This window comes from Lissotriton helveticus, chromosome 10, assembly GCF_964261635.1.
Source record: "Lissotriton helveticus chromosome 10, aLisHel1.1, whole genome shotgun sequence".
Lineage (NCBI taxonomy): Eukaryota > Metazoa > Chordata > Amphibia > Caudata > Salamandridae > Lissotriton > Lissotriton helveticus.
In genome coordinates this window covers 275,708,647-275,730,942 of record NC_136071.1, presented here as the reverse complement: position 1 = coordinate 275,730,942, position 22,296 = coordinate 275,708,647, and the positions used below count along the sequence as shown (strand labels likewise).

Here is a 22,296-nt window from a genome sequence, read left to right as displayed (position 1 = left end):
TCATCTTGCCAATCATGAGTGGAATTTTCATCCAGAGGTGGTCCGGTTAATGTTCGCCCTCTCGGGTACTCCTGCATTGAAGATCCTTTTCACTCATAAAAACTACCACTGCCCGCTGATCTGCGCCCTCCAGTTTCCATTGCAATGAGCTATAGGAGGCACATTCTGCCTGAAGTGGGACTTCATTACACATTCCCATCCATTCCTCTGATTCCTGGTTTTCTGAGGAATCTGTATAAGGACCAAACACAGATTATCTTGGTTGTGCAAAACTGGTATTCAGATCTTCAATGTCTGCCATTGTTCTCCCTCCTGTTTGACACATCTGTGTTTCAAGGGATGTTAGTTTGCTCAATTCCTCAGATCCACTTCATTGTAAGAATTGCTTGAGTACTGGTTCAAGTAGTGAGCAATCTTTATATAGAAATATTCTTCAGAAGCACAAATCTGAAAGAGAAGTCTAGCCGGAGATTCCTTACCTTGGAACTATCCCCAGGCGTCAGACTGGATCTGGATATTTGTTTGTGAGCAGTACCCCTGTGCACCTGTAGGTGGCGTTGTTCCGCTCTGCCTGGTGTCATCATCCGCAGCAGAAGTGGTACGCAGTGCCTATATAGGTGCAACCCCAGCGCATTGCCATCAGTTCTTTTCTTTCCGTGCCAGTCAGAGCAGATTCAGAGAGCTACCCCTCGTCACTTTTGATTGTCTCTTTTGAGACCTGTCTTCTGGTGTGGCATGGATGTGCACAAGGAAGGCTTGATTTAAGCCATGCAGTGCATGTCACTGGCAGATGTTGGGGACAGATTCACATCTCTTCTGTCTCTGGTGCACTGAGCATGACTCTGATTCAAAGACCTGCGTCGATGGTCGAGCTATGCACCCTGAGGCCTTGAGGGAGCGATCCCTCAAGCTCCTTGCAGTTCGACGTGCGACACTGGTACAGTCCCGATCCCAGTCGAGAGGACGGTCCCGAAATCAGTCATGGAGCCATAGATCTTGTCTCAGTCAAAGTCATCCTACCACGGTAAATCCCTCAAAAAGAAGAAGGACAACATGTTGAGAGATCTTCATCCCGTCCGTCAAAGTCAACAGACGAGACGAGGGAACATTGTCACTCAAGGCCTGGCTCAGTGGTTGAGCTTGCACCTGGGCTGTCTCCATGCCTTCCAGAGTTTCCAGGAGCCGGGGTGACCCCTGCCCAACTCCAAGAATTCTGAGAAGATTGGGAGGGGCCACTGGAGCCTGAAGAATATCAGCCCATAGACCCAAATATGGACTGATGAATTGGCAGATGCCAAAGTACTAGACACCCCCCAGATACTGGCTTGGTCTCTCTTCCTTCCATGGCTATGGAGGAGGGTGCCACATTTCCTATGGTGTTGAGGAGAGCGGCCAAGGTCCTGGGCCTTCAGATGCCCTCAGTGGCTGTCTAGACTAATGGAGGTGCTTCAACTAGGAATCACCCCTTCAGAACCACTTCTCCCTTACAGATGTCTTGCTTGGGGCCTGTTCCAAGCCCTGCACATGGGCTCCTGTGGACAGGACAATTGCACACCACCATCGTCCCACTAAAGGGGACCCCTCTTTCCTCACCCAACAATCTACCCAGTGAGCTTGGTGGTCCACACCTCCCCTTTCCAAGTAAATCCTAGAGCATTTCCTACTGCCCCTCTGAATAGGGAATTCAAAAGGCTGCACACCTTGGGTAAGAAAGTGTTTTCTTCCAACATCTGGCATTGCGGTCTGTGAACACTGCATGAACACTTCATGCCTTTTGGGCTGTTACTCTAATTCGTTTTGGGATTTGGCTGCACAGGTGCTGCCTATGGTTCCGGAGAAGGCCTGGACCATACTCTACCAAGCTAAGGCTGATGGGAGAGATATAGAGAAGTTCACAATTAAATGTGGGCTTGACACGACCCACTCACTAGGCAGAGTGGTTTCTATGTTGGTGGCCTTACGGCACCATGCGTAACTGGCTTTTCAGGGATGTTCAAGTTTCCCTTATGGACATGTCCTTTGATAGCTCATGTCTCTTTGGAGACATGGTGAACCCAGCGCTGGAGGACTTCAAGGACAGCAGAGCCATGGCCAGGTCCATGGGCCTTTCCATGGCCCCCGTCAACTTCAGTCCACCTTTCGCTCGTTTTGTGGCCACAGAAGACGGCTTCAGCCACGTCTCTACCTGCCCAAGCCACCATGGACTGCAAGCTTCCCAAACCCTTCATGGCAGAGGAAGTTGCACGCACAGACCTCATGAGTCAGGCGGTCAGTGGTTGGCCCAGTCTACCCCCCGGCAGCCGCAGCTACCAAGCCAAGAAGGTCAAGAACTTCAGCCCACTTGTCTGAAGGGACTAATCCCTCCCCTTCATGACTACCCCTCCACCCATGCCACCCACTTACAACCATCTTTCCTTACTCTGCCAGGAAGTGGTGGCTCTCTAGGCCAGGGAAGCCATAGAAAGGGTGCTGGCATCAGAAGTAGGACGTGTTTGCTATTCCCGCTACTTTCTGGTGCCCAAGAAGGACGGAGGACTTCATCCTATCCTAGACCTGGGTCCTCTCATTTTCTTCCTGAAAAAGAAGAAATTAAAAATGCTCACTCTCGCACAAGTCCTGTCTGCCTTGGTCCTAGGAGACTGGTTGGTGGTGTTGGACTTGCAGGACGCTTATTTGCACATTCCTGTCCTGCTTGCCCACAGACGTTATCTGTGGTTCACAGTAGATCATGAGCACTTTCAGTTTGTAGTGCTGCCCTTTGGCCTTATCAGTGTCCCTCGGGTGTTGGTGATGGCTGTGGTTACAGCTCATCTATGAAGATCAGAGGTGCCAGTCTTCTCTTATCTTGATGACTGGGTCTTCTCCCACCTCCAAACTATGACGGACCTTCGACACTGACTGGGGTTCACTATCAACGTGCCAAATTCCCACATGCCAAAGTCCCACCTCACCCCTTCGCAGATGCTCCTTTTCATTCTGAGCTGTTATGAACACAGTGCAGTTCAGACTTGTCCTCCTGAATAGTGAGTCCATGATATTCAAGCTATAATACTGATATTTCAGCTTCTATCCTGGGCCTCATGGTCTCCTGCATCCTGCTTGTGACACATGCGTGCTGGCATATGCAGGCTCTGCAATGGGACCTGAGGTTTCACTGGGCGCAGCTTCAGGGGAGTCTCTCCGACATGGTCCAGATCTTGGCGGACACTGCAAATGATCTGCAAGGGTGGTTACTGAACCACGATTGTGTCAGCGACAGACTCTTCTCCTTCCCCAGCCAGATCTGACAGTAGTGACAGATGTGTCACTCCAGAGCTGGGGTGGCCATCTGGGAGAGGTGCAGGCAGATCAGAGGCCTTTGAACTCTGGTGGAATCTGAATCCCACTTAAACCTGTTGAAGCTCCGGGCGATCCGACTAGCATTGAAAGCATTTCTCCTCCCATCAAGGCAAGGCTAGTGCAGGTGTTCACGGACAACACCGCTGCCATGTGGTACTGCAACAAACAGGGTGGGGTGGTGTCGTGGACTCTTTGTTAATAGGCCCTGTGCCTCTGGACATGGCTGCAATGTCGAGGCATTTCTCTGGCAGGCTCTCTGAACTCCAGAGCAGACAAACTCCGCTGAAGTCGCCTAGTGGATCACAAATGGTGTCTCCATCCAGAGGTGGTGCATGGTCTCTTTCAGCAGTGGGGAGAGCCTTGGTTAGATCTGTTTGCCACCGCCGAGAATGATCCATGTCAGCAGTTTAGCACGCTAGCGTTTCAAAAGCAGCTCTCGCTCAGAGACATTTTTCGCCTTGAGTGGAGCTTAGGCCTCCTCTTTGCCTTCCCGCCCTACCACTCATGCCACTCCAGTTCTCAAGAAGATCATAAACAACCAGACCTAAGTCATTCTTGTGGCTCCGGGTGGGCTCGGAGAATTGAGATCCTGAGCTGCTGAGCATAGCCATAGGCAATACAATTAGACTGCCTCTTTTGAGGATCTTCTGTCACAACAGCAGGAGTGGGGTTCGCCACCCGAACCTGTCAACTCTCTGCCTTCATGCTTGGAGAAAAAGGTGACAGATTTAGACCTTCTGCATGAAGTCTGCAATGTCATCTTTGCAGCTTGGCATCCCTCCACCAAGATGGTATACGCTGCCGTTGGAATACATTTGTGGCATGGTGTGCTTGGAAACAGATTGATTACTTATCTGATCCCCTTTCCCAGGTTATTTTGTTTATCCTTACCCTAGCCCAGCAGGGCTCTGCATTGGGCACTTTGAAGAGTTATTTATCTGCCATCTCCACCTTTCTGCATCTGCCATATTTGCCCTCTCTCTTCAAGTACCCTATTGTATATAGGTTCCTTGAAGGTCTACAACCTGTTTCCCCAAGCTCCCTTTGTTATACCTCCAATGGACCTTAACTTGGTTCTTACTTTCTTAATATGCAGTCCGTTTAAGCCACTTCACTCCTGTTCTGTTAGGCTTCTCACCATCGAGACAGCCTTTCTGGTGGGTGGCAATCACACCTGCATCTCAATGAGCTACAGGCCCTCTTTTCTCAGCCTCCCTACATCTCCTTTTTTCCCGACAAACTGGTCCTTTGGGCTCGAGAATCCTTGTTGCTGAAGGTAATCACCCTTGTACCATGTAGGCCAAACCATCACTCTGCCTACTTTTTATGCTCTGCCTGATCCCTCTAAGGAAGAGGGGAGACTCCACCAACTGGACCCAACTAAAGCATTGTCATTCTATCTTGACTGCACAAATCCAATCCGGGTGAACGATAAACTCTTCGTGGGGTGCCAAGAAAGGGAAGGGTGTACAGAAACGGACCATCTTCCAATGGATTGTGCTCTGTGTTAAAATCTGCTGTCCATTGGCCAAAAAGCAAACCCCTGAGGGTGCGTGTGCTCATTCCACCAGTGCCAAGGCTGCGATCACTGCATTAGCACGTGGAGTTCCGCACCTGGACATCTTGCAGGCAGCATCGTGGGCATCTCTGCACACATTTACCAACCACTACTGCCTGGATAGTCAGGTAAGTAGGAAGGGGTACTTTGCCCGTTCGGTCCTGCAGGACATTTTAGTTCGATATTGTTTTGCAGACCCGTCTCCGGGGAGGTATTGCTTTGGAATCTATTCTAAGGTAAGGAATTTATGGCTAGAAGTCTCTATCAGATGAACAAGTTACTTACCTTTGTCTGGCAGAGACTATATCTAGCCACAGATTTCTTACTGACCCAACCATCGTCGTGCTCTGCGGACAGATTTCTAGGGACAAAGCTGTTCCCCTTCCAGGGCATTAGTTTTTCCACACCAGTGGTCAGTGTTCTCCGTGGCTCTGCACTCCTAGCATGGAAAGTCGCAAAAAGAAACTGATGTCAGCGTGCAGGGGTGGTGCCCATCACCTCCAACACGGATGACACAGACAGTGCCACGCAGATCCGAGCAGCGCCACCTACTGGCATACAGGTTGTACTGCACACAAAAATGTTTTGGATCCAGTCTGACACCTGGGGATAATCCTCGGAGACTCCTGGGAATAAAGGTAAGGCATCTGGGGCTAGATAGAGTCTCTACCGGATTATACATCACCGAAGGTAAGTAACTTGTACATTCCTTTCTGGTGAATTTTCTACCTCCAGAATTCTCACTGGTCTACTCCCTTCCGATGACTAGTTTTGCGTGGTTGATAAAGTTCAAGTTAGTTTTCTGCACTGCATACCTGCCCATTTTGTCTGTCTCCTCTCTGCCTCAAAAGGTGGAGAAAGGGACAGGAACTGATGCCAGCCTGTTGGCTGGTGCCATATATCAATCTATGATGTCATATCTAGGGAGACACTGGAGTCAAGTTGGACCCACTGTGTCCCATATTGGCACAGGAGAGATATTTTTACTTTCTAGATTAATTCTTGTGCTTGGTAGGAGATTCAAGAGGGGATGAATCTGCAGGTAGATAGAGTACTCACCAGAAAGATTGTTCCTTAAGCTAGGTAACTACTTCTTTTTATGTTGCTTTGACAGTAAGTGTTGGGGTTTCTACAAGCACTGTGAAGAGGTTTCAGTTTTTAGATCAGTGTTTAACTTATGTCAGTTCTGTTTTGTGGGGTGGTTAATTTACTGTTACATATCTCTTGGATGTACAACAGGGTAGAAGGCTTTGGTTTTACATAAAGGAGATTAATTGGTACTTTTGTGTCCAGGTTGACTTTTACTCTTTTAGTCTTCTCTTTGTTGAGTTCAAGAGAAGGGGTATATATGTATTGCTGTAAAGCATCTGGCTTGCAATCCATGAGAATGTGGTTATGCTCCCGCTTAAAGCCCTCTAAGCCTGATTCACAAAGTGCCTCCACACTCGTGGCAGAGGCCCCGCAGTGGTGGCGGGGGCCCTACACTTGTGGCAGGACTTCAGTACTGCAGTTACCCTTTGCAGAGGTCCCGCAACAACTGCGGGGCCTCCACCATGAGTGCGGAGGCCCTTTGTGAATCAGGCCCTCAGATCTTACTGCAGCTCTCCGCTAACAATTCAATGTGAGTGATAGGAATGATCTAAAAGATTAAAACTTTTAAACATCATGTGTGAGGACCCTGATGGCTGCACAAAGCAGCTCCGCAAAGGATTCTGGAAATGCTTTTAAACCACCCTGGGGCTGACACGAGTACCCTAAGAAGGTTTATGTGGTTTTTACTCCTAATAGTTTGCATGACAACAGGGAATAATTTGACATCTGTTTCAGGGTTAGAAAAATGATCTAACAAATTAATTGAAACATATGTAAAACTGTGCAGCACGTTTCAATAGTAGGTGTTGCTGTATATATTTTATATAAACTCTAACTGTGAGCTGTATTCATAACTAATTACTTTGGGACAGAGAATCTTTCATGAATTATTTCGCTTCGGGTTTCTTTGTTAATGCAACTGACTTTTCCAATAAAATGTGTCCCTGGATATTGCACCTCTCTTCACAATAAAACCTTCACGTTCATATTTTGTATTTAACCATTTTTTTCATTGATTGTGTCAAAGGAAACCGCTTCATTTGTAAAAGAAGAAGTGTTGGGGCCCAATGTTTTGCTCAGAAGGCTGCCTGCGCTACCTAACCTTAGGCGCGCCGAATAAGGTTACTGCGTTTCTTAATACCAGCTCACGCCTCTTTCGTTCACCCCCAAACACTCTTGCCTCGTCCTCTCCCTCTTTAAGGTTCTTTTTTAACCCTGCTCTCTTTCTTTGTCAAGTCTTTTCCGTCTTCCTCTCCCTCCTCCTTTCCACCTATTGTGTTTTTCTCTCTTGCTCTTGTCCAAAGTTTCATGAGGAACATAAGTGCTGTTCCCAAAAAGTGAGTGCCGGTGGGCCCCACCTGCAACAATGCGCTCAAATTAAGCACTAATAATAGCACATCCATTATGCTGTGGTCCTTTCTCACGTGGCAACAAAGTAATTCACTTCAGTCATTCTCTGTTGGTATTTCAGAGAATCATTTCCATAAAAAACATTCAAACTTCTTGATAGACCAGGCCACTCTCTGCTGGTGTTCTTTTCCTCGGTAATGCTCAAGAGCTTGCTCACATTTGTTGCTGGGAGTAAACATTTTAAGTGTGGAACTGCGGGGTCGACAGTATATGGCAGGACAGATATGGTTAACAAACTGTGTGTTAATTTGTCGTTTCACAGCCCTTCCGCCAAGATTTGAGGTGGAGCTGATGAACGTGGAGGCCACAGAGGGTGAAACAGCCACTCTGCATTGCCAGTTGACCAAAGAGGCTACAGTGCATTGGAAGAAAGGCGACAGAATGCTTGAGCCTAGTGACACCTACAGGATGAGGCAGGAGGGCCTTGATGCTGATCTCATCATCAGCAAAGTAGATGTAAAGGATGCTGGGGACTATACGTGTGTGTGTGGAGAGCAGCAGACCACATCCACCTTAAAAGTCAATGGTAATAAAATGTCACTCAATGTCAAGTTTACACTCCTACTTACTCTTTATTTAGAGCGATCTCTCTTTATCTGAATATACAACTCTTTTTTCATGTCATAATACATTTTTATTCGATCTATACAGGAATTCTTGTGACCTGATATTGTTGCAACAGCTTTCTTCTTTATTACTATTTTAATTGAGAATGGCCAATCTATTTCTACCTCTACTTTCTCCAGTAAGAACTGGTTTGAATTCTGTTTCAAAATGTGCTCTTTAGTGTCTTCTCAAAATGGGGTCCATTGATGTAGCTGAAGCAGTCCACTGAAAATAGGTACCAGAAAACATAGCTTGATCAGGGCAGGCGTACACCTATGTGGCGTGTGTCAAAATTCTAATTTTTATCTAGATCAAAGTCATGAACTTTAGTCAAATCTATAAGCATGATGCAGAAAACACCGCACAATGCTAACATTCAATGAGTGAACCCTTATATCATTAGACCTATGATACTATTAATTTACTATTAGACCAAAATTTAATTTACATCACAGACTCTGTAATCAGAAGGAAAATCCTCTAATAACCATCTGTTGACTTTTGAGAGAGGTCATTTTTTGCCACATCTTGCAAAACAGAATAACCTTTCAATTCCTTATTTTTACTACTATCTAAAATCTCCAATTGGAATATCTAGTTATCCATGATCCCACAAATCACGTTTGCTTGTTACTTCAAACACATGCGCTGTCTGTGTCTGCGATTGTCACGCCTGCTCTCTTACTTCGTCCCTCAGCCATGCCAGCACAGTTTCAGCAACAGTTAAAGAATGTCGATGTCACAGAAGGAGAAAAGATCTCCCTTCGATGTCAGCTGACGAAAAACGCTCCTGTGGAGTGGAAGAAAGGAAATACAATATTGAAGGCAACTGAGAAATACAACATGAAGCAGGAAGGTCTCTTCGTTGAGTTGGACATCTGTAATCTTGAAATGAAGGATACTGGCGAATATACCTGCTCATGTGGCGAACAACAGACCAGTGCGGTGTTGACAGTTAATGGTAAAATATACTCAAAAAGACTATGTACTCCTTTCTTACATGGTATTTTTCAGCTACTTTGATTTTTTAGAAATATCTAATAATCTTCAGTACCATTTAGATTTGGATCTTTGTTACACTTGCACTTCAGTCTTACCTTATTACTGCCCGCGATAGTACTCTATTAGTTTATACCCAATCAACAGTTGGAAACTTGTCAGCATCAATTATTGATTCTGATAGAAGTTCTTATTAATGTGAATTTAATATGTTGTCGTCTGTTTTCACTACCATTCTCAGCCTTGCCACCAATCTTCAAGGAACGGCTCAGGAATGTTGGATTTACTGAAGGGGAAACAGCTACTCTACACTGTGAGCTTTCAAAGCCAGCTTCTCCCGTGGAGTGGAGGAAGGGAAACAACACCATCCAGCAAAGTGAGAAATACAAAATGAGGCAAGAGGGCCCCATTGCCGAGATCGCAATTTGCAATCTGGATGAAAAGGATGCTGGAGAGTACATTTGTATTTGCGGAGAGATGAGAACGTCAGCCATCTTGACAGTGAATGGTAAAATATGGACCAATCTTCTAATACATACTTCCTACACCATCCCCTCTTACTGCAGCATGCCATACTCCTCACCTCTTAACATTTCCATCGCTAGTAGCTGCCCATCTTGTTTGCATAAAGATTTTCTGTTTGTACCTAACTTTCTAGTAGCAATGCTACTCATTTTGAAAATTTCAATAGCAGGTAACTCCTCCTATACCATCGGCTTTTATTCTTTCCCTCCTTTGTTGTTAATTGGCTACTGCCTTCACCACTTGTTGTTCTATTTTACTATACTCATTTAAAAATAAAGCACTCCTCTAATCTATTCTTCATGTGAGGGTGTCCTTTACAAAGATTGCATCAACTATCTTAAATAAAAAAAGGTTACAAAGGAATTGCCATCCCTCTGGAGCAACATACAGCAAACTAAAGCAGTTTGTCTTGCATAGATAGTTTAAAGAAGGTCACAATTAGGGAACATCACTCCTTTTCAATCCTTTTGGTCTGATGACAGAGGATGTGGTACAATACATTTCCAGATGTGTGGATCGTAATCCACTTTCTTCTGAATTTGCATGAATCTATAGCCCTACCTGCCAGTTTCAAGGAAAAGCTGAGGAATGTGGAAGTCCCAGAGGACACAACGGCTACTCTTCACTGCAAACTGAATAAGGTGGCTCCGGTAGAATGGTGGAAGGGACACAGAGCACTGATGCCAAGTGACAAGTACATGATGAAGCAAGAAGGTCCAGCTGCAGAACTTTCCATCTGTAGTCTCCTTGCGGAGGACTCTGGGGAGTATCATTGTGTGTGTGGAGACCAACAAACCACAGCTACCTTGACCGTCACTGGTAAAATATTAGCTCAGGAACTTCCGCATGATCCTTTTACCTTTCCCACTGATAACTCAACTTCTCTGTTCTGTTGACATTTCAGCCTTCAGATAATTCATCTTGCTTTTTCCTCAATTATTTTCTCTTTTAATCCAATTAACTAACTTAATAATAGTATATTCTTGTTCTAATCCTGAACCTGAACCTCACAAAGTAACTTACCTCCATATATGGCATTCTTGATTCAAAATATTTCCTCTTTCATCAGTTGCCATTGTGCTTTCTCAATTGTTGAACCAAGCCCATAAAGAATCTGAAAACAGATAGTGCTACAATAAAGTAAAGGGTTTTCTTCAAATCTTAATGTTCCCTTCTTCAGCTCTCCCAGCACTCTTCAAAGAAGAGCTCAGCAATGCAGAGGTGACGGAAGGTGAAAAGGTCAGCCTACGATGTGAGCTGACCAAAGCCATGCCAGTGCAATGGAAGAAGGGAAATAGGCCTCTTGAGCCATGCAATAAGTACACAATGAAGCAGGAGGGCCCCCTTGTGGACCTGCTGATAGCTGATGTGGAATTGGGAGATGCTGGAGTATACACCTGTACTTGTGGTGATCACGAGACCCAAGCCATCTTGACAGTCATTGGTAATAAGTCAAGAAATTCAGTGTCTTATACCATTTCCCATGCCAGTCCATTGGTTCTTTTCTCTCTCTTTCCATCTGCTTTTCATTTAATTAACACTGTCTCTCTTTTGTCTTTATTATATTTCTATTTCAGCTCCTAATTTAAGCAGATCCTTGAAAACAATTTGTGGTCCTTGTCATTTCTAAATAATATCTTCATTTTGCATCTTAAGCTTTCCCATTCATTCACCTTTACTTTAATTCACATCAACATTTTCCTCCCCATTGTTGCTGGTCATTAACCCATTCACTCATCACTTCATTTTAAGCTCGATTTAAGGATATTTCCTTTGTTCTGTTAACAGATCAAGGAGGCTTGTCATAATGGCTAAACTTTTAATTGCATACATTTTAGCTGACCTTTTCATTGATATGTTCTTCTCCAGCCCTACCTGCACTTTTCAAAGAGGAGCTGAACAATGAAGAAGTATCAGAGGGGAGTACAGTCACTCTTCAATGCGAGCTGACCAAAATGGCTCCAGTGGAGTGGAAGAAGGATCACAGACTGTTGAAACAAACTGAAAAATGCACAATGAGACAAGATGGGCTGACGGCCCAACTCATTATTAGTGCACTGGATTTGAAGGATGCAGGGGATTATACCTGCATGTGTGGAGACCAGCAAACCACTTCCATTTTGACAGTCAATGGTAATGTAGTTGTCTAAACTGTTACAAACATCTTGTAGTGTTGTGTTCCTTTGGCTAGATCTGCTAACAAATGTTATACTTCCTTTTATAGGGCTGGATAATTAACTTCTTGTTTAAAATATATTAACAGATTATTTTCATTACTCCAATGTTTATGTTCTTAGTGTCAGTTTACTTTGGGGGCATTCTTTCTACACATTCAAACTAATTCCTTTGCTCAGTATAGCTGTACAGGAAAACGTGACGTAGCAGATCCACTTGACTCCTTGAGCAAATGGCTAATTCTCTGTGAGACTCAAAATTAATATTCAACAGTCCTTCTTGAATGGTGTGTCTACAGTTTGAAATGTGTGTTCCACCTCAGATATGTGGGTTCAAGTTGAGCTGTACCTTTCGAGTAGTCACGGTACAGTGTGTAGTTCTTGCACCCACCTTTGATTAATAGAAGAGTATTGGGTTTACAGTCTTCGTTAGTGCTCTCACAAGTTTGGAACTCTTCTACCTATAATTTGTCATTTTACACTACTTAGGGTGCCTACCCATGAGCTGCGCATAAAGTCTGGAAATCCAGATTAATCATGAATTTATCATTCTCTTTGAGCTGGGTGGGAGTTCATATATGTAGTACAAAGGGCAAATAATGTTTTCCATTTCTATCGTTGAGAGAGGGGGACTTTAGTATCGATAACCTAGCTCGCTAATTTATCATTTTATGCAGCCTTCTTAAATGGTGAGCCTTGATTTGGAAATCACCAAATCTTCTCTCGGGCTGAATGTGGAGTGTGGAAATTTTATTCCATTTCATAGTTATCATTCAGTATTGCGTGAATGGGATTTTTGGTCTTATCCTTAGAATATGGAACATTTGCTCAACCAAGGATTCAGTGTTTATTGAGGCATTCATTTTGGTTGCTGCTGACCGAGTACAGAATTTCTTCTAGGAAGGAGGTCAGATGTATCTGAAGTCTCCCACAGTTTCATAAGTTTTGCAAGATATACATTTTACTATTTGACTATTATTCAGACAGTCTGTAGCTTACTCTAACATAAAAAAGCTATGTTGATAATATTGACTCAATAATGAAACTTGTACTGTTTAATGATTCAATTAATATTTAACTTTTTTAATATCTTATTGACTAGTGTTAGTCCTATTCATCCTTTTTTAGTATTCTTTACGTAAACAAATTTGTTATCCTGCATCCTCATGCACATTAGTTACCAGATTCCAGACAGAAAACCAGTTCAGCATATATTTATAGTATCTTTGTCTTGGACCAAAATATACTCATATATCCTTAATCAGTGAGATGAGAATCAGTTGATTTACTAACAAAGTTGTGTAGTACACTCTTAACCTATGCTTGGATTTGGATGATGAAGCTACCTGTGTTTGTGCTGCATTTCCAGCACTGCCAGCTCTTTTTAAAGAAGGACTGCAGGATTTAGAAATCACTGAAGGTGAAAGAGCTACTTTGCGCTGTGAGCTGACCAAGCCTGCCCCTCCCGTGGAGTGGAAGAAGGGACATAGAATTTTGAAAGCAAGTGACAAATACCAAGTGAGACAGGAAGGTCCTGTGGTTGAATTGATAATCCAGGACCTAGATGTGAAGGATACAGCGGATTACACCTGCGTATGTGGTGATCAACAGACAACTGGAAGATTAACTGTGAATGGTAAAATATGACACCACAGACGTGCATAATTTAAGTGTGGAAACTTAACTTCTAACTTAATTTCACATCATTAAAGCCACATAATCAAGTTTATGTAATTAAATTTGCACCTTTCATCTTGCTTGCATTCAATAGCTATCTACTACCACATCCTTGTTAACTTGAATTCTATTTCCGGTCATCTGTACCATAAAATATGTTTTAAAAAAGTAACATTTCCTACTTGTTATCTGGTATAATGTTTAAAAACTCAGCCATGCATGAATATTTCTCTTTAATCCATCAACCTGTCTTCTTCCTGACTTATTTGTGCATTATTAGGAAGTACAGCCCTTTATTCTTGCTTGCTGTGTGGTGAATTTTAAATGATTTTCATCACATGACCGACAGATAGTAGTCTTGTAATGTGAAGGAGCTTTATGTTAATAAACTTTTGGTTTCTCTTCATTACTCAGCACTGCCTGCATGTTTTAAGGAACCACTGAAGAGTGAGGAGGGCCCTGAAGGTGGACAAGCCACTTTATGCTGTGAACTGACTAAAGTTGCTGCAGTAGAGTGGAACAGGGGAGGCCAGGTGCTCAGACCATCTGAAAAGTACAAAATGAGGCAGGATGGCCCATTGGCTGTGCTGGTTATCAAGGATCTAGAGGACGGGGATGCTGGAGAATATAGTTGTATATGTGGAGAGGAGCGGACCACTGGAGCATTAAAAGTTATTGGTAAAGAAACTGCATATCATTTCTACTATAAATGTACCAGTAGCGGCCGGCATGACTTGTGGGTGGCAGGGCAGGGCTGGGCGCGGGGGGTGCTGAGGGTGCAAGGAAGCTTAAGAGAAAACCCCCTAAAAAATAAAATTACAAACTTATCTTACCGCTGTTCCCGCCGCCGTGTCTCGGCTCCTTGCTCCAGCGTTGTGATTGGTATTGAGCGTCCTGGTGGGACGCTCCACCACGGATTGGGAGCCTGCGCTTGTTCTCCATGCAGGTTGTAATGCAGCCTGTATGGAGAAGGGGTAAAGTGTGCATGACTGGTTTGGGCGGCCAGAGGGGGCCGATCAAACAGTCATTGCGCACTAAGGAGTGGGCAAGCCACTCCTCTCCTGCCCTGCTCCGCGTGAGCAGAGCAGCCCCGCCACCCGCCCACCGCAAAGGAAGGAAACATAAAATGATAATAACTAAAAGTTATTATCATTTTATGGTCCTACCCTTACACTGCTCAAAGCAGTGAGGCGATGCTCCTCTGCCATAGTGGAGGAGCCGCCCCTGAGATGTACTGTATTTTGCCAATCATTCACATGCAAAAGCTGCATCTTTTCTTGAATTACTTTAGGACTAGAACTAATTATTATCGGACACATTGTATAAACTTCATAAATGCTGATAGCTAATTCATATATGTCAAGATCACAGGCCACAATTAATTATATATATATATATATATATATATATTTCAATATTTACCAGAGTTATAACGCACTCTCAGAAGTCAGGATTGCACACAGTGTCTTTTTATTGCTGTTTTACGCGTTTCGGAAGCCCTTGCTCCCTTGCTCACACAACAATACCTCAGCTCTCCACCAGTTACATACACAGTTAGTGCTGGCTATAGAAACAGGACTGCACAATTTCATTTTGGCTGACATCTTAGAGTGTGTTTGTATCACATAATTTCTTTTCTCATGATGCCTCACTTTTTATCAAGAAAATCCTATTTTTTTAAAGTAAAGTACATATGTCATTGATCATTCTTATTCCTTTGCCACAGTGGCTCATTATGCTTATTCTGTTACATTACCCCTATTCTTTCGCCAAGTGGCTTTATAAGGGTCCAATGTTTCTGGAGGGTGCTGTTAAAAACATTAAGTGAAAAAAACGTGAACTATAGTGAATAAATCATAACATTACTGGGTGACGTGATCTCATATTCTATCTTGTTATGAGTTCTTCCAGGTGACAGGTTCAATTGCTCGTGAAGTGCACGTGATATCTACTCTGAGCTCCCTGATGCCACCTGTTAGGATAAAACAAACATATTATTAAACTCCTATCATCGTTAAAAACATATTTACAATTTCAAGCATTTCTTGATACCATTTCATGAGAAACTCTTAGATATGCTACCCTCAATTACTGCAATGACTGATAAGTCCACATTAAGGCTGCTTTCCAATTGATACATAACTAGGGATCATACAGGTGTACTACTAACTCTTCATGATCATTATGCCCGTTAGGCTGTCTCGTTTCTAATTCAAGTATCCATTTGGATTCCTTCTTTCTCAGTTGTAGCTCTCTGTTTCCCCCTCTCGGATTGGGGTTCACCTGTTCTATTGCAAAATATGTCAATAAGTTGCAATTGGATTTATGATGTTGGGCAAAATGTCTCGCGACAGGGTATTGTGGGTCCCTGTTCGTGATTGCCCTTAGGTGTTGCATAACTCTGTTTTTCACCATCACAGTTGTGCTCCCCACATATCTTTTTTGGCACGGGCACTCAAGTACATATACTACATGTGTAGAGCTACATGTCAAAAATTGACAAATAGTCTTTTTCTTATTCGTTCCATGAGGGATCTCAAACTCCTTCCGCATCGAGCTATATCTGCAGGCTCTGCAGTGCCCGCATGGGAAAAATCCTTCAAGGTTGTGTTGGTTCCTATCCTTGTATTCTGCGATATCTCCCCTCGTGATTAAGTCCCTCAAGCTTCGACTTTTTCTATATGTGATTGCTGGTCTTGCACTTAGTTTAGGGCCAATGATCGGGTCACACTTCAAAATGTTCCAATTTTTTGAAATTATTTTCTTCACATTTTGTGACCCCCTATTGTAAGTAAGGATTACTCTGGTGGTGTCATTCTCCTTATCCTCAACTTCCTTTGGTGTCAAAGTCATTTCTCTTGTTATGCTTTCCATTTTAGATAAGGCCCTATCGAGGACCCATTTAGGGTAACCTCTTTCCCTGAATCTCTGTATCATTGTTTTGCTCTCCTGTTTGTACTCATCAGTATTAGAGCAGTTTCTCCTTGCTCTTAGAAGTTCCCCATATGGAATACTCCATTTAGGGTATCAGGGTGGCTACTAAGAGCATGGAGGACACTGTTGCCCGCAGTTTCCTTCCTGAACAATCTCGTTGTCAGTCGGTCTCCTTCTGCTCTGACCTCAACATCTAAGTACTCAACCTTGTGTCTATCCTTGCAGTGAGTCAACCTTATGTTGTAGTTATTGATATTAAGTTGTTCCACAAAGTCTTCAGCTTCCACATCACTGCCACTCCATACTTACAAACAGGTCATCTATATATCTTAGCCAAACTTTGACTTTTTTAAAAGACTGCATGTATCGGGGATCTGTTTGGATTTCCTCCTCCCACTTCCCTAGGAACAAATTCGCGAAGCTCGGCGCGAAGCTAGTACCCATACATGTACCTGTGATCTGTTTGTAAAGCTCACCATTAAACATGAACACATTGTTCTCTAGGCATGTTCTTATCATATCACCTATCATTCTTGTGTGCTCCAGGTACATTATATTACGCTCATTTAAGTAATACATGCATGCATCAATGCCATGTTTGTGTTCAATTATCGTATATAATGCATTAACATCCATTGTCATCAATAAATATTCTGGTTTCCAGTTAATGTCATTGACTTTTTTCAGAAAGTCCTGAGTGTCCTTTACATATGACGGGAGCTTTCCTACATATTCTTGCAAAAAATGTTCGACATATTTGGAAACATTCTCATAGACACTTCCTATGGATGACACTATAGGTCTCCCTGGCGGTGCTAGTGGGTTCTTGTGGATCTTTGGCAGAAAATAGATTATCGGCAGTTTTGGATAATCTTTTTTTAGGAACACATATTCCTCCCATGATAAGAGGCCCTCCTCCTGCCATTTGGCTAGCTTTGACCACATTGTCAAAATGTTGTCTCTATACACTCCACCGTTACTCCTACAGTAGAATGTTTCATTTTCCAACTGTCTCATTGCCTCCTCAATGTACATATTTCTGTCTTGTATGACCACATTTCCCCCTTTATCTGCAGGTCGTATTATAATAGAGGAATCAGTCGCTAGGGATTCAATCGCTTTACTCTGTTTGAGGTTCAAGTTAAAACCACCTTCCTTTTCTCTAGAGTAGTGTTTGTATTTCAATAATGACTTGGTTGTGACATCATGGAAAGTGTCTACATTGTCATGAGGGAGATTTGGATAAAACACAGATTTAGGTTTAAACCTTGTCAAGGCAGCTCTATCTGTGGTTATATTCCATGTCTCCATTTCCTCATTCTGGCTGGATATGTTCAAACCCTCTCCTTCCCTAAGTAGACTGTGTGCTACTTGGATGGCACTGGCATCGCCTACTTCTAGAGACGGCTGACTAGGGGCTGTGGGTGCATGCACAGTGAGAGTTCTAGTATCTGATCTCAATGCATGCCATTTCGCCAGTTTTAACTTTCTTATAAAGCGAAAGATGTCTATTCTAGTCTCACTGTAGTTGAATATTTCACAGCAATAAAAAGACACTGTGTGCAATCCTGACTTCTGAGAGTGTGTTATAACTCTGGTAAATATTGAAATTGAATATCTGGCGGGGCTCTGCCAGCACGACGCGCCACCAGACTATGGGCGGTTCCCCCTGAAACGAGCCGCGGAGAGTGAGCATATATATATATATATATATATATGTATATATATATATATATATACACAGAGCAAATGTCCCTTCTGGGAGGAGCAGCAGGTAGCTGGTGCCGGCGGCGAGGCAAGGACTAGCCCCGCACCGATTTGTTTTAGCAATTGTCCACAAATACGCCGCTCTCTTCTTGTTTTTTTCAAACACAATTTATTTAACTCGAATTTTCCTCCTTCACCTACGCGTTTCGAACTAAAACAGTTCCTGATCACGGTAGTAATATATATATATATTTATATATATATATATATATTTTTTTATAATTCTTTTTATTGAAATAAAACATCAGCAAAAAGACGCATTACAGAGGTTCGTTCAAAATTGCAGATTCTACATCAGGGGGTCACCAGATAATCAATACATACAATTGAAAAGGAACTACATGGGGAGGGGGGTCATTTAGAGCAGCCTTTCTGGGTGGCGTACAGATCTCTCCTCTGTGACGATTCCAGCGGCCCCATACCAGCGACAACTTCTTAGGGCATCCCCTTGCAAGATACACCATTTTCTCCCTAAACATGCACCAATCCAAATTGCTTTCCCACTTTCCAGAGTGGGAGGTTGCACTGCCCCCCACAATTGAGCGATATTTCTTTTGGCCAACATGAAACCCAGTGTAGCCCATTGCATCTGAGAGGTGTATAAATCAGAGGGTTCCCATATTTTCAAGCGGCATCTCCTAGCCTCCGGTGACAGGGAAACCCCCAATACCTTGTTCATCGTGTCATGCACTTTGCGCCAGTAAGTGATAATATGTGTACACTCCCAGATGGTATGTATAAATGTGCCTGTGAGACCACATTGTCGTTTGCGTAGTCCCATGTCTGACAATCCCATGTGTATCAGCCGCGGTCCTGTGATATAGATCCTATGTAGAATCTTAAACTGGACTAATCTCAGTCGAGCTGGGATGGCGACTTCCCTTGGGGATGACACTGCTGTCTGCCAATCTTCATCGTCCAGCTCTATCCCATCCTGTACCCATCTGTCCCTCAGCTCCTCAAGGGGATCAGCCATATGTCAATTAATTATATTTATGTATACCCCCTGCTGCTTATGGCTTCTGGTGCATGAATGAGGGATTCAACGCCCTTCTTTTCACTGAATTTGCCAGGACCTATTTTTGTAAATAGTTGTCAAATCTTCTTCACTCAGGGTAAACACACTCATTATTGTTATTTTGCCATTTTTCCAAGGTATACAGGGACCCAATGGAAATATTAGCATAGTGTGTGCTTATTCAAACTTCTCCTCAGTCTCCATTGAGGTGAAGAAGGCAGTGGAATGGCATATGGTCATCCATTCTCTTTAAACTCATGTCTCATCTTCCTTGGGCCTTCCCAGAAACAATGGAGGCGTTTGAATGGCAGAACCTTTTGCTTTCAATGTAGGTGGTGTATAGGATTGTTTTAGAGACTCAATGCCAGAATTCTGATTTTTTGCTTTTATATTATTGAATTTGTCCAGTGCACTTACCCAAAGTGGTTGAACATAGAACAATCAGCACAATATCATCAAATGCAACTAACAATCAAACCATTAAAAAATAAAAATGTCAGTGCTTCATGATTGAAAGAGGTAGGGAAAAACAGAAGTGAAAACATGCTCTTTTTTAAACTTTATTTAGAGAAGTAGAGAGACTATTTTGTCTAATGTTTACCAGTGGCAAGATCCAGAGTTTTTGGAGCTAATCATGAGAAGTAATGTAGTCTGGTAGGAAGCTATAAGGGCTGAAACAGAAGAGAAGGCCCAGAGCAGCCAGCTTAAGAAAGCAGCTTGTTCAGTACACAGTGTATGCAGGACTGGACATTTGTTCTGGTAAAAACCCAAGGTAAAAATGGAACCAAGATTGCATAGCGAATGAGAATGCACTAGATAATATGGAGGAAACAGTATGGCTGCTAGTTGAGGAAAATCCCAACATAAAGAATTTCTACTGCCCAGCAGGGTTTGAGCGCAGAAAAGTGGTAGTCCACCTGAATGGCACAACCTTACTACTATATTTACTTTTAAGAGCAAGCCAAAAATATGGAGATCCTACAAAGATCTCAGAATGGGAAAATTAGAAAAACACCACCCTAAAGCAAATGCTATTCTATCACAATTATATTGCTCTGTTAAAATATATGGGCCTATTTCCCAAGTCTGGGTAAAGTTTAATAAACTTGGCCTTTTTTGTCATTAAGGTTTTTGCATGAATTTGACAAATTTGTTAGGCATTTTACCGGTAACATTATTCCATTTGAACAATGTTCTAAAAATAAATTTCTTGACATAGACAGTCCTGGTGATTTCATATTTTATTTGAAAATAATGTGCTTTGCCCAAATTACCTCTTAATTTCTAAATATTGCTTCAGTAAAATATTTGAATTTAGCAGGTGCCACATTTCTTTGGATTAAACAGAAAAATGTAACTCATCTGCTCATATCCAATAGAAGTGTAACAGCCATGTTAACTCTATTCCTCTGTGGTCCTTATTGATTATCCCCTTGGGTTCCATATTCAGTTCCTAGTCATTTATCCCAATGCTGCAACCAATATAATAGAAACAATGAAAACATTTGCCAAACCAGTTTTAATTTTCATTTTAATTTTCATGTATTGCTAAACAAGATACACCATTTGCTGCTCTTTGCCAGTGGTTACATTTCTGGTCTTCAAGAAGTATTTTGTGTTTTTCTGGTTACGCGACTGGCTCTATGATTGGGATAATTTAAGCTTGTTTATAAATCTATTTCATATTTAAAATGGTTGCACTCTTCCCTCAGCAAGTTCCTTAGTGGTCTTTTATCAGGAATTGCTTGAGAAGTAACATTTTGTAAACTCTGCCACTTTATGACAGCTGTGGAAATTACAGAGAGTTGTGAGAGTATTGAAGCACACCACTCTGATGGATACTTCTGCCTGTGGATTCCTCACCTTTTGAATACTCCCTACACCAGCATTCCACTAGAAAACTCTTTCCTAGCTCTCCCACGTCGACAGGGATGTCACAATGGACATGCTCCGCTCGCGGCACCGTATGACATCATTGGAACTACAAAAGGACCACGTCGGCGTGCTGACGTCAGTTCCATTTTATCCGCGCCATCGACGCTTAACGGTTTTTCTAGGGGCTCTCCATTTTCTTCTAAAGAAAACTTTGTATCTCTTGATTGGTCCTGATGGCTACTTCTAGGAAGACGTGATTTAAACCCTGCAGAGAGTGTGGCAGGCATATGTCTATCACGGACCCGCACGATGATTGCCTTTGGTGCCTATCTTCGGACCACGACGTCGAGGAATGCCAAAGCTGCAGGAAGATGAATCCCAAAGCGATTAAAGAGCGTGAAGTTAAGTTGTTTATGGCCAAAGACAAGAAGGAGAAGAGAGGTAGGAAGAGGGCGAAATCTTCATCTTCTCACACTTCGAGGTCAAAGTAGCATAAGAAATCCAAGAGAAGACATGCCTCTCAACATCGTTCTTTGAAAGCCAGGGCTTCGAGGTTGAGGTCGAGGTCGCCGACTCCGGCTGAGGGCCTCCGAGGAAGGACTTTATTTCTCTATCTCCTTCTCAAGCGACGCCGGTACCATCTCCGGCTGCGGCGTCGCCGGCTTCCTATGCTTCTTCGCAACATGAAGATTCACTGGCTCCAGCAACGTCACCGGCGCCTGGTGAGTTCTCTCCAGTCGGTGTGACTTCACCTGTGTGGGTGCCGTCTCCGGCTCCGTAGGCTCCAGTTTGACCTCAGCTGACTCCTCGTCAGGAAGGTACGGATCCATATCCTCCTTTTCCTGCTCCTGGGTCTGATTCTTTGCATTTCCTTAATGCGATGTTTGGCATGTTTGCCAGAGCCTCCACTCCATCCGGCGTGCCTTCGGGCCCCGTGGGTCTTTTGGCTTTCAACCTGGGTGTTGCTCAGTTCTATCCCCAGGCTCCATTCATGCCATTCTTGCCATCGACTCCGGCTTGGCATTTCCCACCGCCGAGATATTCCACTCCGGCTCCTCGGACTCCTTCGGCTGCTGAGGCGGCACCACCTCGAGTTCGATCGACGTCAAGGTTCGAAGCCGAGGCTCCTCCATCGACGCCGTTGATGTCAGCACCGGCGCCATGTGTGGCTTCACCGACGCCGTTACCTAAGCAACGCTCCAGGAGAGAGGTGCAGAGGCTCCTCGAAGAGGAGGAATATTTACAGAATCAGGAGGAAGGGGAAATTGTGGACTCTATGGACGAGTTTGAAGGCCTTCATGAAGCTAGTGGCCTCAATACTT

At 43.4% G+C, this 22,296-nt stretch overlaps 1 protein-coding gene across 1 annotated transcript in view; it reads left to right on the top strand.

The window, feature by feature from the left end:
• Positions 1-22,296, top strand: part of OBSCN (obscurin, cytoskeletal calmodulin and titin-interacting RhoGEF) — a 2,124,484-nt gene that overhangs the window by 627,411 nt on the left and 1,474,777 nt on the right. The window contains exons 53-58 of the mRNA XM_078665296.1: positions 7,662-7,925; positions 8,703-8,966; positions 9,246-9,512; positions 11,399-11,662; positions 13,073-13,339; positions 13,795-14,058. Of these exons, the coding sequence (XP_078521422.1) occupies positions 7,662-7,925; positions 8,703-8,966; positions 9,246-9,512; positions 11,399-11,662; positions 13,073-13,339; positions 13,795-14,058 (1,590 nt within the window). The remainder of the gene's footprint in view (positions 1-7,661; positions 7,926-8,702; positions 8,967-9,245; positions 9,513-11,398; positions 11,663-13,072; positions 13,340-13,794; positions 14,059-22,296) is intronic.